Source organism: Acanthochromis polyacanthus, chromosome 21, assembly GCF_021347895.1.
Source record: "Acanthochromis polyacanthus isolate Apoly-LR-REF ecotype Palm Island chromosome 21, KAUST_Apoly_ChrSc, whole genome shotgun sequence".
Lineage (NCBI taxonomy): Eukaryota > Metazoa > Chordata > Actinopteri > Pomacentridae > Acanthochromis > Acanthochromis polyacanthus.
The window spans coordinates 13,491,795-13,506,601 of record NC_067133.1 but is presented as its reverse complement, the minus strand read 5'-3'; the positions used below and the strand labels follow the sequence as shown (position 1 = coordinate 13,506,601).

The following is a 14,807-nucleotide window of genomic DNA, read 5'->3' as shown; positions in this document are numbered from 1 at the left end:
CAATAAAGAAAATGACATTAAATAAATCCCCAGGAACTGATGGTCTAACAGTCAACTTTACAAATTCTTCTGGAATGATGTGAGAGAAATATTATTTAAAGCTCTAACAGAATGTATAAACAAGAAAGTACTTACGACAAGCATGAAACAAGGTTGATTACACTTATTCCTAAAGCTGGTAAAGATAAACGCCAACTGGACAACTTAAGACCCATAACTTTACTAAACACTGACTACAAAATTTCTCTGGCTCCATTGCAGCTAGACTTAAGGATGGAGTCTCAGACATAATTAGCGAGACACAATCAGGATTTCTGAAAACAGACTCATTCATAACAACATTAGATTAGTTTGGACCTGGTTGATTACAAGGATCTGATCGACGAAAATAGCTTTATCTTTTTTTAGATTCTATAAGGCATTTGATTCGGTAGAACATCCTTTCATTTACATACTCTTTCTCATTTTGGGCTTTGGTGAAAAATTCAGAAACACAATTCATATGTATACTGTGATATAAATAGCTCAGTTCCTTGGTCATGGTACTTGCAATAGATTTGACATAAAAAGGGCATTCGACAAGGCTGCAGAAGCTCTCCCTTCTGTTTATAATGGTTGCAGAGATTTTGTCCTATTCTGATCAAGAATAGTGAAATTGAAGGGATTAACATTATGGAATAAACAATTAATTATAAGTAAGCTGGCTTGACGATACCACTCTTTTCTTGAAAATGCAGATCAAATTCCATTAGCTTTGCAAACAACTACACATTTCTCACAAGCCTCTGGGCTACAACTAAATTTAAATAAATGTCAACTGTTTAGTCTGGGAGAGAATCACCTGCAGTCATTATATAACATCAAAATTAAGAAGGAGATTAAATATCTGGGGATAGTAATAACTAAAGATAGAGATATCTCGGACAAGATAAACATATGGGATAATATCGAGAAATGTAAACTGATGTTGAACAGATGGTTGCAAAGAGATATCTCTATCTTTGGTCGAATATTGTTAACCAAGACGGATGGCCTTTCTAGATTAATATACCCGGCATATTCCTTCCCCATGTCATACAAAATGATAAAAGCAATTGATTGCATAAACTTCAAATTTATATGGAGAAATAAATATCATTATTTAAGCAAAGACGATATGATTAAATCCTTTGAAGAAGGGGGAGGAGGTGCCATTGATTTTGACAATATGAATGGTATATTGAAGCTTAATTGGCTAAGGTCCTGGCTTAACAGTGTTCAATCCATTTGGTATTATATTCCAAACTTAATCTTTAATCAACTTGGAGGTATTAATTTGGTACTAAAATCAGATTTTGAATTGAGTAAGCTGCCAGTGAAACTCTCTGACTTTCATCAACAGGTCCTTATTTACTGGAAATTGATCTTCAAGCATAATTTCACGCCACATAATTCCCCAATTTGGAACAATAGATACATAACTATTAATAGAAAATCTGTTTTTATGGAAGAATGGTTTTCAAAGGATGTATGGGCGGTTGCCCATTTTTTGAATGAAAGAGGTGATACTTTACAACATACTGAGTTCTGCAATAAATTTCAAGTCCTTTGTTCCAAAAGAAGATACAATCAAATACTAAAAGCGATCCCTGTACCGCTTAAATCTATGGTTAAGCAGGATATATGTCACTCAAAGGTTTCCCCCAAAATGAGACAACTCTTAATAGATGGTAAAGATTTTTGTTCTCTCAAATTTACCAACAAATGTTTAAGAAATTCTTTGCTGAATACCTGTTTTCCTAATCCAGTAAGAAGAAATTATATTCTAAGAGATTTCAAAAGAGAAGAAATAATAAAGATAAGAAGAAAATATCTCTTTTTCCCAATTCCGTCTAAAGCAAAAGAAATTCAATTTAAAATCCTAAACAATATTTACCCCTCAAAAGAATTTCTTAAACATAAGTTTAAAATAGACACTGGCAATTGTATATTCTGTAACACTGAAAGTGAAGATTTGGAACATCTTTTTTTTTCTTGTCATATAATTCAAGGTTTTTGGCAAAACTTTAAGACTTGGCTTTACTCCAAGGGGATACAGATTCCTGTTTTAACGTTTAAAGAAATTAAATTTGGAATTAATTTGAAAGATAAAAAGACAGATAATGGTGTAAACATTCTATTAATCCTGTGCAAACATTTTATTCATAAATGCAGGTTTTTTAAAACCAAACCTACAGTCATTCACTGGAGGAATGAGCTCAGTCTTTTTGCCAAATCTCTGAAACAAATTGAACAAAAACAAGCATATTCTCTTGAAGAATTTTTCTCGAAATTTGACTTGGTATGATCCCCCAGTTGTGGTTTCCTTTTTGTTTTATTTATTTATTTTTATTTTTTTTATTTTATTTTTTTTTCAATTTATTATTATTATCATTACCTCATTTTTTGACTATCAATAACTTGACTGTTGTGATTTCAATGTAAATGGTGCCTTAATGTTTGTTTTTTGAAATATGCAACAATAAAATAAATTAAAAAAAAAAAAACTTAAAATTTTTCCGGATATAGCATACATCCGGGTATTTCTCGCGTACGCCAATCTATTCATACTATCCAGTGTGAACGCACTACATACTTATTTTGACGTCACATTTAGTATGAGTAGTACGTTAGTATACGATTTCGGACACAGTGTGGCCGGCATGGTTTCTCCCTCCTCGCCACTGTGTGGCACTGCGCTATTTCAATCGTCGCTTGTTGACAGCGGGGGCGGCATCGCCCCCCCCCCCTGCGCCACTGCCCATATATCATATATACACAGGCTGGGTGGCTTCACTCATTCTTCATGCTTTCCTTGAGCTCTCCCCGTGGTGGTAACTGCAAGCCGAGCCGGGCTGGCATCTGGCGTGATCCAATCGGGACGCTACATAATACGCTGGTACAGGTAATGGGGTTTCCCCTTCCATCTTTATGTGATGTGCTGGCGCATTCAGTGACAGCCTGCTTTACTTTGTTAAGTGACGCTGGGAGACGGGTCGCTCCGTTCAGCGTGCCGTGGGTGCTTCTGTGACGACAGGGTAAGCTACGTGGTCCGTGTTATATAATCTGATGTGTTAACTGGTCCCCGATTTTGTTGTGTGTTGCTGCAGTCATTTGCTGCTGTTTTCATTGGATCTCCTCCGCCTGCATTGCTGCTACGCTGCGCCACGCAAACCGGGTTGCAGCAAACGTGTGGTTCATTGGACCCCATCGTTCCTGGACTGGCTGCTGTTTCGGCTCTTTATGTTCGCTGGCTCTTTATTTCGGCCCTGTTGTTTCGGCTCTTTGCTTGGTGCCTACAACCTGCTGTGGCGGCTCCTTTCGCCAGCTCTTCGTTCGGCTCTCTTTGTTACGCTCTCTTTTTAGTGTCTACAATTCGCTGTTTTTGAACTGTGTTGGCGTGTATTTTCATTAGGCTTATCGCCAAAGTGTTAGAGCTACTGCATCATACTTTTGATGTAAAAACCTCAGGCTATGCAGGATTATTATGCCTCATATTGTACCTGTGTTTTAAAAGCTGTTGAGTGGAGTGAGTGAGTGCGTGTGTGTGTTTTAATTGTGTATATTGGTTTGGTCACCAGCACTGCTAAAATCAGGAGTACTAATTATTTGTTTCTTTTGTGCAGTTTGTGAGCTGAGGTGATCGGAAGTACACAGCATGACTTTGTGTTCTGAAATTCTTAAAGTTGCTTCTGTTCCACCTGCATAAAAGCGTGCAACTGACTCTCTTTAAAGACGCTCATATGGATCCTGCTACTGTCTGATGCTGCAGGTATTAAAATTAGTAAAGTAAAGTAAAAACTCCTACAAACAGCTAGAAGCAACCGAGTGAACTTTGTCTCTCTGTCATCAATTTTGTCAAAACCTACATCCATCTATCCATTCATCTATACACTGCTTAATTCTCATTTAGGTCATGGGGGGGCTGGAGTCCTATCCCAGCTGACTTAGAATGAAGGTAAGGGGACACCCTGGACAGGTCACCAGTCTATCACAGGGCTACAAATATAGACAAACAATCACACTTACATTTACACCTATGGACAATTTAGAATCACCTATTAACCTCACCATGTTGTTGGACTGTGGGAGGAAGCCGGAGTACCTGGAGAAAACCCACACATGCACAGAAGGCAAAAGTGCTAACCACCAAGCCACTGTGCAGCCTCCAAAGCCGACATGACATTCTATATTTGTGAGTCTCATTAATCTGACCTGTTCTATATTAAGCGCAGTAAAGTTTTCTCTCCGTTTGACATTTGTTTGTAAAAGATGTGAAATAATAAATGCCTTAATAATTATCAAAGTTCTTAAATGCTCTGCAAAAGGCACACACCATCAAACATTACCTTGCTGGAGACATCTTTCCCTCTATGTATTCTGCTTTCAAGTCCTTATTAGAGCCTCACTTTTATCTGCAGAAATAAAATAAAGATGGTAAAGGATGGGATTTGCTGTGCTAAAGACATCACCGACTCACCTCTCAACTCAATCTGCTACATTTATCCCAGTAATAAACATGTTCGGGCATGCTGGTTGTACTGGACTGTTCAAGGTTCGGCAATTGGAAGACAGACATCTGGATTTACCATCCTTATCAACTTACCTTTTATTATCCAGTGGTGTCTCCAGATTTTTATCATAGAGTCTATAGATAAAATAGTCCAGGAGAAGAGATGTTGTGTTGTACTGGAGAACAAAACAAACCCATAAGCAGGACATCCATAGTTTATTTATAATTTCTTAAACACTGATGATTCTATCCAAGTAAATTCATCAAACTATAGCAACAATAAAATGTATTTTCATTGTTGCTCTGCTACCCATATTTTGCATTAAAGGTTTGATTTGTTTGCAAAAAATGACTTGATCAACTTTGGATGAAAAATCCACAGGAATTTTAAATGATCTTTAGCTTTTCAAACTAAAACTTAAGTTGGAATGTTTCCCATTATACACAGGAGAAATGGTTTAAGTGCTTAAATTTATTTGTCTAAGCACATGGTCTCAAAAACCTGGTCCCAGTGTGTGAAGACGGACGTTACAAGGCTTTACGCTTTTGTCCAAGCTGCTATCTGTAATTAATTAATCAAAATTAACGTGTTAAAGTCCCAGTCCGAGTACAAACATTATGTACCGCTCCACATTATTCCTGTTTGCTAAACCGGTTTCTCTTCCCTGTTCTCATTTCAGATGAAGAGAATTGAAGTGTGGAGTCGGCTTCAGTGACCAAAGCAGCCTTCAACGTACACATGAAACACAATTAAATTCCTTTTGACAGTTAATAAAGACACTTGATTGGACAACTGCTTGTAAAGGCTCTTTGTATGGATGAAAGGCAAACAAAGAAAACAGGAAACTGTTTGGTCTAAATGTTGCTTTGGCTGCATACTGTACAGGAGTACATAAAACAGGATCCAGCAGTTTGCTTCAGATTCAATGCATAGTTGATGCTTTTCCTTGTTGCTCACAATTTCATCACATTCAGGGGTTGCTGGTTGTTTAAAACAAGGAGAATTCTAGATTTTGACTTTACATGCTTCCAGTAGTTATTGATGTCTGCGATTATACTCGACAAATAACACATGCAGTACCAACAGTTCCTGCAGATCTCACTGCATGCATGTTTGGTCACAAATAATCGTGGGTACGTTTGAAACTATTGAAAACGTGCAACTCGTAATGTCATCTAGGATTTGTCCTCGTTGGAATCAACATTGGACTTCAACAACCCTTGAGGAAAATAAAGTGGTGAGTAGCCAATCAAAATCAGCCGATCAGCTCCTGGATCCTGCTCTACATGCTCCAGCACAGTAGGTGGCGGTATGCACCTGAAAGTTGATCACTGGAGGTCCAGCTAAACTTATCATCTTCATAAGTATTTCACGCTAAAAAAGTAGCATAATCAAGTGTGATGCCTGCATTGTAAAGGTTCTGAAGTGTGAGATTCATGAAGTCAAACGTCCTCTTCCCTGCTGCGACTGCTCTGTTCACTCCCAGATCAACTTCAGATTCAGATCACCGAGTCTCTCCTGAATCAGCCGGTCGACTCGTTCGCTCTGTTCCACAGTAAACGTGTTTTTCCAGTCGCCAATCTGACCTGTAATCAAAGCTATAGTTAACCTGACATCTGTCTACATGCTTCTGCTCAGGAGCTGCAGTTTAGTCACGTTACCTTTGCGCATGAATTTTCCATTCAGCTTCTCCTCTGGCAAAATTCGTAGTTGGCCTTCAAGTCTTTCTTCATGTTCTTAAATGTAGATTTTTCCACAACCTGCTCGATGGCAGCTTCACTCAGGTTCTTCCCTAAGAAACTGCAGATCTTCTGCACTGCTCCCTTCAGGTCCTGAAATAGAAAGCAACAGAGAAAAAAAAAATCTTAAACTGATAAATAGCTGACTATAAATGAACAACCTGAAGGAGAAAAAAAATCTCACCAAAATCATGTCCTCATAGGTGAGGAAAAGGATGTTGTACTGGTCTTTGTTTGAATGCCACACCCTGATGTGGTCAAACCAGGAAGATCCCAAGACTGTAGAAGAGCATAGACCATCCAGTGAGTTTGTATTTTCATTTAAAACGAAGTAGCTTTGCTCCTACATAAAGTTTCAGTCATGCTAGCAGCACAACTGCAGCAACAATTGAAACTTCTTGTCATTCATAGTCACCATGAAATCAATTTCAAAAACTTTCATCATCTTTATTTACAATTGGCAAAAGTTGCCACAAAACTTGCTCATTGCTGTCTTAGCTGGTGTGACTTCACTGAAAGATGATCTCTGGATACATAACTACTCAGTACCTGTGAACTGGAATGCACCTGTCTTTGAATTTATCCCCAACTACACACCTGTAAAGTTCTGTGACTGCATCTTGCACAGTGGTGATGCTCTTGTGTTATGTCTTCTGTCCAGAGACACAAAAACAGGCATACCAGCTGCCAAAGTGCTGATAACCACCTTTGAGGTAGTTCTGGCTACTTGTCCTTTACTTCAATTATGGTGTGCTTTTTTTTTTTTCCAAGTATTTCAAGGTCTAAAACATCATCTATATGATCCTTTAAAAAAAAAAAAAAAACATTTGTGTGTTTTAGTCCATTGGAGCCCAACCTGAGAACTGAGCCCCTCCACTGTGTCATCACAGAAATCTGGAAAGTCGGGAGATGATTAATGGGAGAGCAAAAGTTCTGCTACTTAAATATTGTATCATTTTACCTGTTATAGTTTCAAAGGCAAAATGTGTCTTTGATGAAGCTGCTAACAACTCATGACCAGTGCAGACAAAACCATATAACATTGTTTTACTTAAATTGTAAAGTACATAAATGTGTGAAATAAATATAATACTCACTATAATGTAAAATACAGTGCTTGTATTTTTGTGCAAGTACCCTACAATGGTATATTTCTTGAGTAAATGCACCAAATATGCACATTCCAGACTTTATTAATCTTTCTGTTCCTGATCAAATGGTGATCAGTTACAATTTATCAGCCCTGAACTCTGCATTCATCATTTTGCACGTAGTAGAACAGAGATATCTCACCGTTTCCCGTCAGGTACTGCTCTAAAAACTCGTCAAGGTTCTTGGGACTCTCGAGTACAGTCACGACTTTGCTGAAGTGGTAATACGAGACGATGTTGTCCTTCGGGTTCCGCATCACATAGATGATCTGATGTAAAAACAGAAATTAGACGAGTCTCTGTGCCAAACTTAACTGAAATAATTCACTTTTTAATGATACCTTGATTTTTTTTATCATGTTTTTTTTAACTGAAAGTCAAATATTTTATCACTTTGTATACTTTTGCAGCCCTTTTTGACTTCTTTTACCTTCTCATGAAAACATCACAGAACCATACGTAATGATTAAAACTGAAAAAGACACTTTACACATTAAATATCGGGCATGAAATATTCTTAAACAATGCAGTACAGTTTTTAGACAGTTGCTGGAGCAAAAGCAGAATTTTAAACACACTGCCTGGACTTTGTTCTGTGACCGTTTCCTTCTATTTCACACAATCAATCCAGAATTGGGACTAACACTGAATATATCAATGTTTTTGCCGCCGGACTGAGATTCCATAAAGTGCTGACCTTTCCCTTCTTCTCCTTCAGTCCAGGAGGCATCAGCATCGGGGTCAGATGAGAGGCGAAGAGCCGAGGAGAAGGTCGCAGGGCGTAATCTGGTCGATCCTCTCTGTATTCCAGCCAGGGCATCTGCTCCATGTTGTTTGGATATTCATTAAGACCCCCGGCCAACTCACAGATGGAGATGATGATCTGCTGAGTCCAGATGGTGCCTGTGAGTAAAGGTAGGTAAACAATACAGCTGATCACTTTATCCAGGACTAACCTTAAGCAATGTTGAACGTTTCCTCGCACAGCCACACACGTCCAGGTGTGGCATACATCGGGCTGTGACACAAATGTGAAACCGTCGAGACGTAGCTGATCAATTTCAAAGATTACGTCTCAAAGTTTCTAGGAATGGTATGTGTGAACATTGAGCATTTTTAAGAGTTACAGTGTGCTTTAGAAGTTTGAGATGGACTTGTCTGGAGCAAAATGACACAAACAAGTCTTAGAAAAATACTGAAGTGTAAATTGTTGTTTAAAAAAAGAGGACAAAATATATTGAAGCCAGTGTAAAGAGGCTGAAACATAGTGGGAACCAATATGACAAGACTAAAACATACTGGGAGTCAGTTTAAATAGAAACATACTGCTAGCCAATAGAAAGAGAATAAAACAGACCAGTAGTAGTTACTTTTTGAAAATTAGTAGGTGGTGCTATTGAGACATTTTGGGTCACACATATGCAGTTACTCTAATACAGGGGTCTGCCACTAAAATTCAAAGAGGTCCAGTCAGAGAAAATGTATTAAAACACATGTCCGGAACATCATAATGTCTAACTTGAATTAGTGTTCTATACGTTGATGTACCCTAGCAGTTTTATTAGTGTCTGCATGTAACCAATAACTGAGCATCAAATCAAATAAATTCAGTATGGTTCAAAAACATTTTGACATTTATTAATAAATAACTTTTAATGGAACCGTACACCTTAAACTAAAGTGCAGAACTTGAAAAATAATGACTGAACAACCAGAACCAACTTATATACATCTTTAACAATACCTAAATGTCAAAAAATGTAAACAATTGAACACTTTTAGATATTTTTTTCCTGTCGTATATCACTTCCCTTATATTCCTGCTGCTTAATGGGAGAACTGAGCTGCAGTATTTTGAATCGTTGTCTGAATGGTGTCAGGGTCGTTCTGAACCACATTTGGAGCTCATTGGTGAGTCTGGAACGATTTTTTTAGTTCTGATTATGTTCATAGTTGAGAAAGCTGCCTCTCAGCTGAATGTTGAGCCAAACAAGGACATCATGTGACCACAGTCTGTCCCTCCCCTCTCAGCTGCAAAGCAGAGACTTCGTTGGCTGAGTAGCGTCACGTGGGATGGCTGAACTCATACCTACTTGGTCTGTGTGTTCCTGAGCTGATAACGAATACCACCAGAAACACTGGAAAAGCTGCGCAAAAATAGAAGGGACCAGTCAAATTAAAAATCCCGTTAAATTTACTGATTACAGGTCCCGGTCCGTATAAGACGACGTCTCAGTCCAGATCCGATTAGAGTGTTCTAAGCAGGCCAGGTCGCCTGAATACCGCAGCTAGGAATAATGGATGAGTCTATTATAGATCAGTGATTGTGCCGCTAGAGGTGAAATTCTTGGACCGGCGCAAGATGGGCGAAAGCGTTTGCCAACAATGTTTTCATTAATCATTTATGGCTTCAAAGTTAAGATAAAACAAACGGAATAAGAACAAATACGACGAAAAAACTCTTGCATTACAAGAGGTTCCTTGCACTGTTAGTGCTCGGACCCTAATAGTGCATAAACAGAAGTAGTCTCACTGACCTGATTTTGGGTAAGTGACGAGAAGACATCGCTGTCTCTGATTTCAAAGCTCTGAAGAGAATCAATGTGCTCTGCAGTTGTCATGCCAGCAGTAAAGATGTAGTTTTTATACCTGCAGAGATAGTCAGAGATCTTCTCCATGTTACTTCTGAAGGACACGGACAAAAAGTGCAGAGAGAACAAACAGAGGAGTTAAAAACCTCACAGCAGTTGGACTTTGGACTCTAGTGCAGAACTGCTGGAAAACACCATAAACTGTATACAGTTATATCAATACAGTAGTAATATAAAGTAGAATAAGATGGGATATATAAAGCAGGGATGTGATTTTTCCGCGAATTCGCGGAATTCCGCTTTTTTCAGGGATGGGAATTTACCACGGATTTCCGCAGATTTCATTTGTTTGAACGCCGATTTCACAAGTTTGAACACTTTATTGTCCCTGATACTCCGCACGATGGTAACGACGTTAACGATAGCTTGTTAACGACGATTGTAAACGGCCCAGCGATTGGAAGTCGCTGCGCGCCCCCCCCAACAACCTTCCGCTAGAATCAGAACTTGCCGATCCCATCCCTGATAAAGGTAAAGCACAAGTAGTTTTTTTTTTTTTTAAATGAGCTTCAGTAAATGTACTGGTGTCTCTCCACTACTGCCAAACAACAGAGCTTCATTTAAACCAAACAGGATTTAAAGCAGAAATTACCATCTGCTGCTCTCTGACCATGAGTTTACTCTTTATATCCCAAGAACACACTGAAATGCAGTCATTGACTAGGCATTCGTCAATGAAAGTAAAATTCAGTGACCTGAGCTAACCCACGGGAGCAGAGATTCATCAGAGAAGATCACTACTATCAGCATTATTCTTTTAAATGAGACAGGAACGATGTGAGCCTCTGATTCTAAAGCAGGGCGATTCAACATTTCATGACTTCAGTGGACATAGATTCAAAAGTTTTAACTGTCACATAAACTGTGAAGTACAAAGTACTGTAGCGTAAGACTGTGGAATAGCAACAGGACAGACATACAGAGACAGGGTTTTAATTACTTGCATAAAGAGCCTTTATGCAATAGTTATAGTTCATTTTACACCCAATAAAGTAATCTGAGGACACAGAGATTATAGTAATTATTTTACCAGCATCTGATACAGGTAAGAGGTCATTTTACAGTGAATCTTATGTAACTGGTTTGATTGCAAACAGACTTTTAATTTCATACATATTTTATTCCAATGTCATTTTGACATTAGAATAATCATAAAACTTTATAGCAAGTTGAAGAGACAGCCTGTTAGCTTTCCTCACTACAAATATCAATGATGTAATACAATGACACAGAATCCATCAATGCAGCTTCATCGTCAAGGATTTTTTTTTTAATTTAATGTGAAACTTCAGCAGAGCAGAATAACGAGCCTTTATATCAAAATTAAGAAAGACATTCATCATCTGCTATGAAAAATAGTTGAGGCTGCTTTATGCTGCCCGTTTTTTTTTTTTAGAAGGCATACCCCTTCCTCGCTCAAAGACTTTCAGTATTCAGGAATGAGTACATAAGATTTATTGATGAAACTGTTTGGGAGAAATCTTACCCAGAGGTAGAAGTCTGTGAGGGGCCTGACAGGAAAGTTGACCTCAGTAGAAAGTTGATATCATCCAGACCAGCTCTGGTTTGAATCAGCTCACTTTCAGCAGCACGTGGTTCACCAGAAAATCCAGCTGCTTCTCACTTTAAATCTTATTTTTCCTACAATATGTCCTCCTCTTTTGTTCATCTCCATGCTACTTGAGTTGCTTCTCCCTTCCCACAGTTCACAGCTGTTTCTGATTCAGCTCCATAGACTGTATATACACTCAACAAAAATATAAATGCAACACTTTTGTTTTTGGTCGATTTTTAGAGATGAACTCAAAGATCTAAAATCTTTCCACATACACAATATCACCATTTCTCTCAAATATTGTTCACAAATCTGTCTAAATCTGTGACCGTGAGCACTTGTCCTTTGCTGAGATAATCCATCCCACCTCACAGGTGTGCCATATCAAGATGCTGATTAGACACCATGATTAGTGCACAGGTGTGCCTTAGACTGCCCACAATAAAAGGCCACTCTGAAAGGTGCAGTTTTATCACACAGCACAATGCCACAGATGTGGCAAGATTTGAGGGAGCGTGGAGTTGGCATGTTGACAGCAGGAATGTCAACCAGAGCTGTTGCTCGTGTATTGAATGTTCATTTCTCTACCATAAGCCGTCTCCAAAGGCGTTTCAGAGAATTTGGCAGTACATCCAACCAGCCTGACAACTGCAGACCACGTGTAACCACATCAGTCCAGGACCTCCACACCAGAATGTTCACCTCCAAGATGGTCTGAGACCAGCCACTCAGACAGCTGCTGAAAAAATCGGTTTGCATAACCAAAAGTTCTGCACAAACTGTCAGAAACTGTCTCAGGGAAGCTCATCTGCATGCTCATCGTCCTCATCGGGGTCTCGACCTGACTCCAGTTCGACGTCGTAACCGACTTGAGTGGGCAAATGCTCACATTCGATGGCGACTGGCTCGTTGAAAAGGTGTTGTCTTCACGGATGAATCCCGGTTCACACTGTTCAGTGCAGATGGCAGACAGTGTGTGTGGCGTCGTGTGGGTGAGCGGTTTTCTGATGTCAATGTTGTGGATGGAGTGGCCCATGGTGGCGGTGGGGTTATGGTATGGGCAGGCGTCTGTTATGGACGAAGAACACAGGTACATTTTATCGTTGGCATTTTGAATGCACAGAGATACCGTGACGAGATCCTGAGGCCCATTGTTGTGCCATATATCCAAGAACATCACTTCATGTTGCAGCAGGATAATGCACGGCCCCATGTTACAATGATCTGTACACAATTCTTGGAAGCTGAAAACGTCCCAGTTCTTGCATGGCCAGCATACTCACCGGACATGTCACCCATTGAGCATGTTTGGGATGCTCTGGATCGGCGTAGACGACAGCGTGTACCAGTTCCCGCCAATATCCAGCAACTTGACACAGCATTGAAGAGGAGTGGACCCCCCCAATAAAACAAAACTGCACCTTTCAGAGTGGCCTTTTATTGTGGGCAGTCTAAGGCACACCTGTGCACTAATCATGGTGTCTAATCAGCATCTTGATATGGCACACCTGCGAGGTGGGATGGATTATCTCAGCAATGGAAAAAGTTTTAGATCTTTGAGTTCATCTCATAAAAAACGGGAGCAAAAACAATAGTGTTGCATTTATGTTTTTGTTGAGTGTAAATATATATGTATATTTATATACAGTCTATGTTCAGCTCCTCATCTCCTTCCCTTCAAACTTACAAAGGACTGTTCCGCACTTTTTAACCCCCCCTTTAACTCTATTGAATTAAAGATGGTTCAGTTTACTGTCACAGAGGACTTAATTCCACTTAAAATTTGGTTGTATTGTCTGAGAAAGATATTTCAAAAAATGACATCCGAGAGTAAAATCCAAACAAATGTTTAATTTTTGTTAAACATTTGCAGATACATTGCAGAAATCGAAAGAACTTGGCAGAATTTAAAAAGGCGGTAATCAGTCCTCTAGAATGAACATCTTAATGTTATGTTTCTGATTATTTACACATTAGGTTCAGTCTGTATGACAGAGCTTTCATCTGTTACTAAATATGTTGAAAGAGGTTTCATAAAATGTTAAATTCAGTCAACAAAAAATGTACTGCTGAAATAACCAAAAAATTACTAAAATTGCATAAAATCCGAACAAATGATAATTAGCTATAAACAGCTTAAATTTCATTCTACGATGAAGAAGAGTTTAATCTTCATACCTGGTTCATTTATATCTAATGGTTTTTACATATGATCATGGTATTAATACAGCGCTGTCTGCCTGTTGATTTATACTGAATCACACTATAGACTGTTGTTCTCTCAGTGTTTCAACCATTTCAGCAGAGGGAACTTCCATCTCTGTTTTCCTCTCTTTGCCTTCAACTTTGGATAAAATGGCGTCTCCAGCGCAACTTTGTTTTTCTCTGATGTCGGCTGGCCTTCGTGCAGAGAGTCATGGATCTTCTGCCATGAGTCCATCTCTGAGCTCCACAGAGCAGCTCTGGCTCTGATGAACTTTGAGACTTTACTCTCGCTGCCTTTAGCCAGACTGATGCTGTCTTTGCAGATGAAGAAGATATCCATGCCAAGGAAGAGACCACTGAATACAAAGGAGCTGTCCCTGGGTGCACTGGAGAGAGCAATAGGCCCTTTGACTGCTGCCTGACCAATATCTGGGATTTCTGTAGCCAACATGGATATGCGACTTACGGCTTTCCCCTCCTGAGCCACCAGTTTACCAACGTTAGCACCAACATTAGCACCAACTTTAGCCAGTGCCACACCTACTCCCACAGCTACATCTACGTCATTTGCTTCCACTTTGCTGACTGGTTGATTGGCCACCTTCTTCAGACATTCCTGGAGACTCTGCACATCCTCCATGAAGCTCTCAAAGGTTTCACCAGCTTTCTTTTGTTGCGCAGCATTTACTCCGATCTCTGTAATGGTGGTGACAGCACTGTTGACTGTGCTGCCCATTCCCAGCCCAACCCCGGTCATTGTCAGAGCCAAAGAAACTCCCGCTGTGACAGGAATCAGTGCTAAACCAACAATGGACAGTATACCGTATTTTCACGACCAAAAGGCGCACTGTACCAAAAGGCGCAGTCTCAGTTATGTGTGCCATTACTGTATTTAACACACACATAAGGCGCACCTGATTATATGGCGAGGGTTTTATATACAATCCACGCCCACACTTCCCCCTTTAACGTTC

At 39.4% G+C, this 14,807-nt stretch overlaps 2 protein-coding genes, 1 long non-coding RNA gene and 1 pseudogene across 3 annotated transcripts in view; 1 reads left to right on the top strand and 3 right to left on the bottom strand.

Annotated features, from left to right (window-relative positions):
* LOC127531637 (amine sulfotransferase-like) overlaps positions 1-10,184 on the bottom strand; it is a 31,322-nt pseudogene extending 21,138 nt beyond the window's left edge.
* Positions 1-14,807, bottom strand: part of LOC127531635 (uncharacterized) — a 99,933-nt gene that overhangs the window by 11,861 nt on the left and 73,265 nt on the right. The window lies entirely within an intron of this gene.
* Positions 1-14,807, bottom strand: part of LOC127531641 (uncharacterized) — a 27,759-nt gene extending 12,952 nt beyond the window's left edge. Inside the window, 1 exon segment of the mRNA XM_051941357.1 lies at positions 14,435-14,807. Coding sequence (XP_051797317.1) covers positions 14,435-14,590 — 156 coding nt within the window. The 5' untranslated portion in view covers positions 14,591-14,807.
* LOC127531643 (uncharacterized) lies at positions 3,651-5,324 on the top strand. The gene is made up of 2 exons (XR_007938772.1): positions 3,651-3,790; positions 5,212-5,324. It is a non-coding gene; the product is annotated as an uncharacterized LOC127531643 (long non-coding RNA).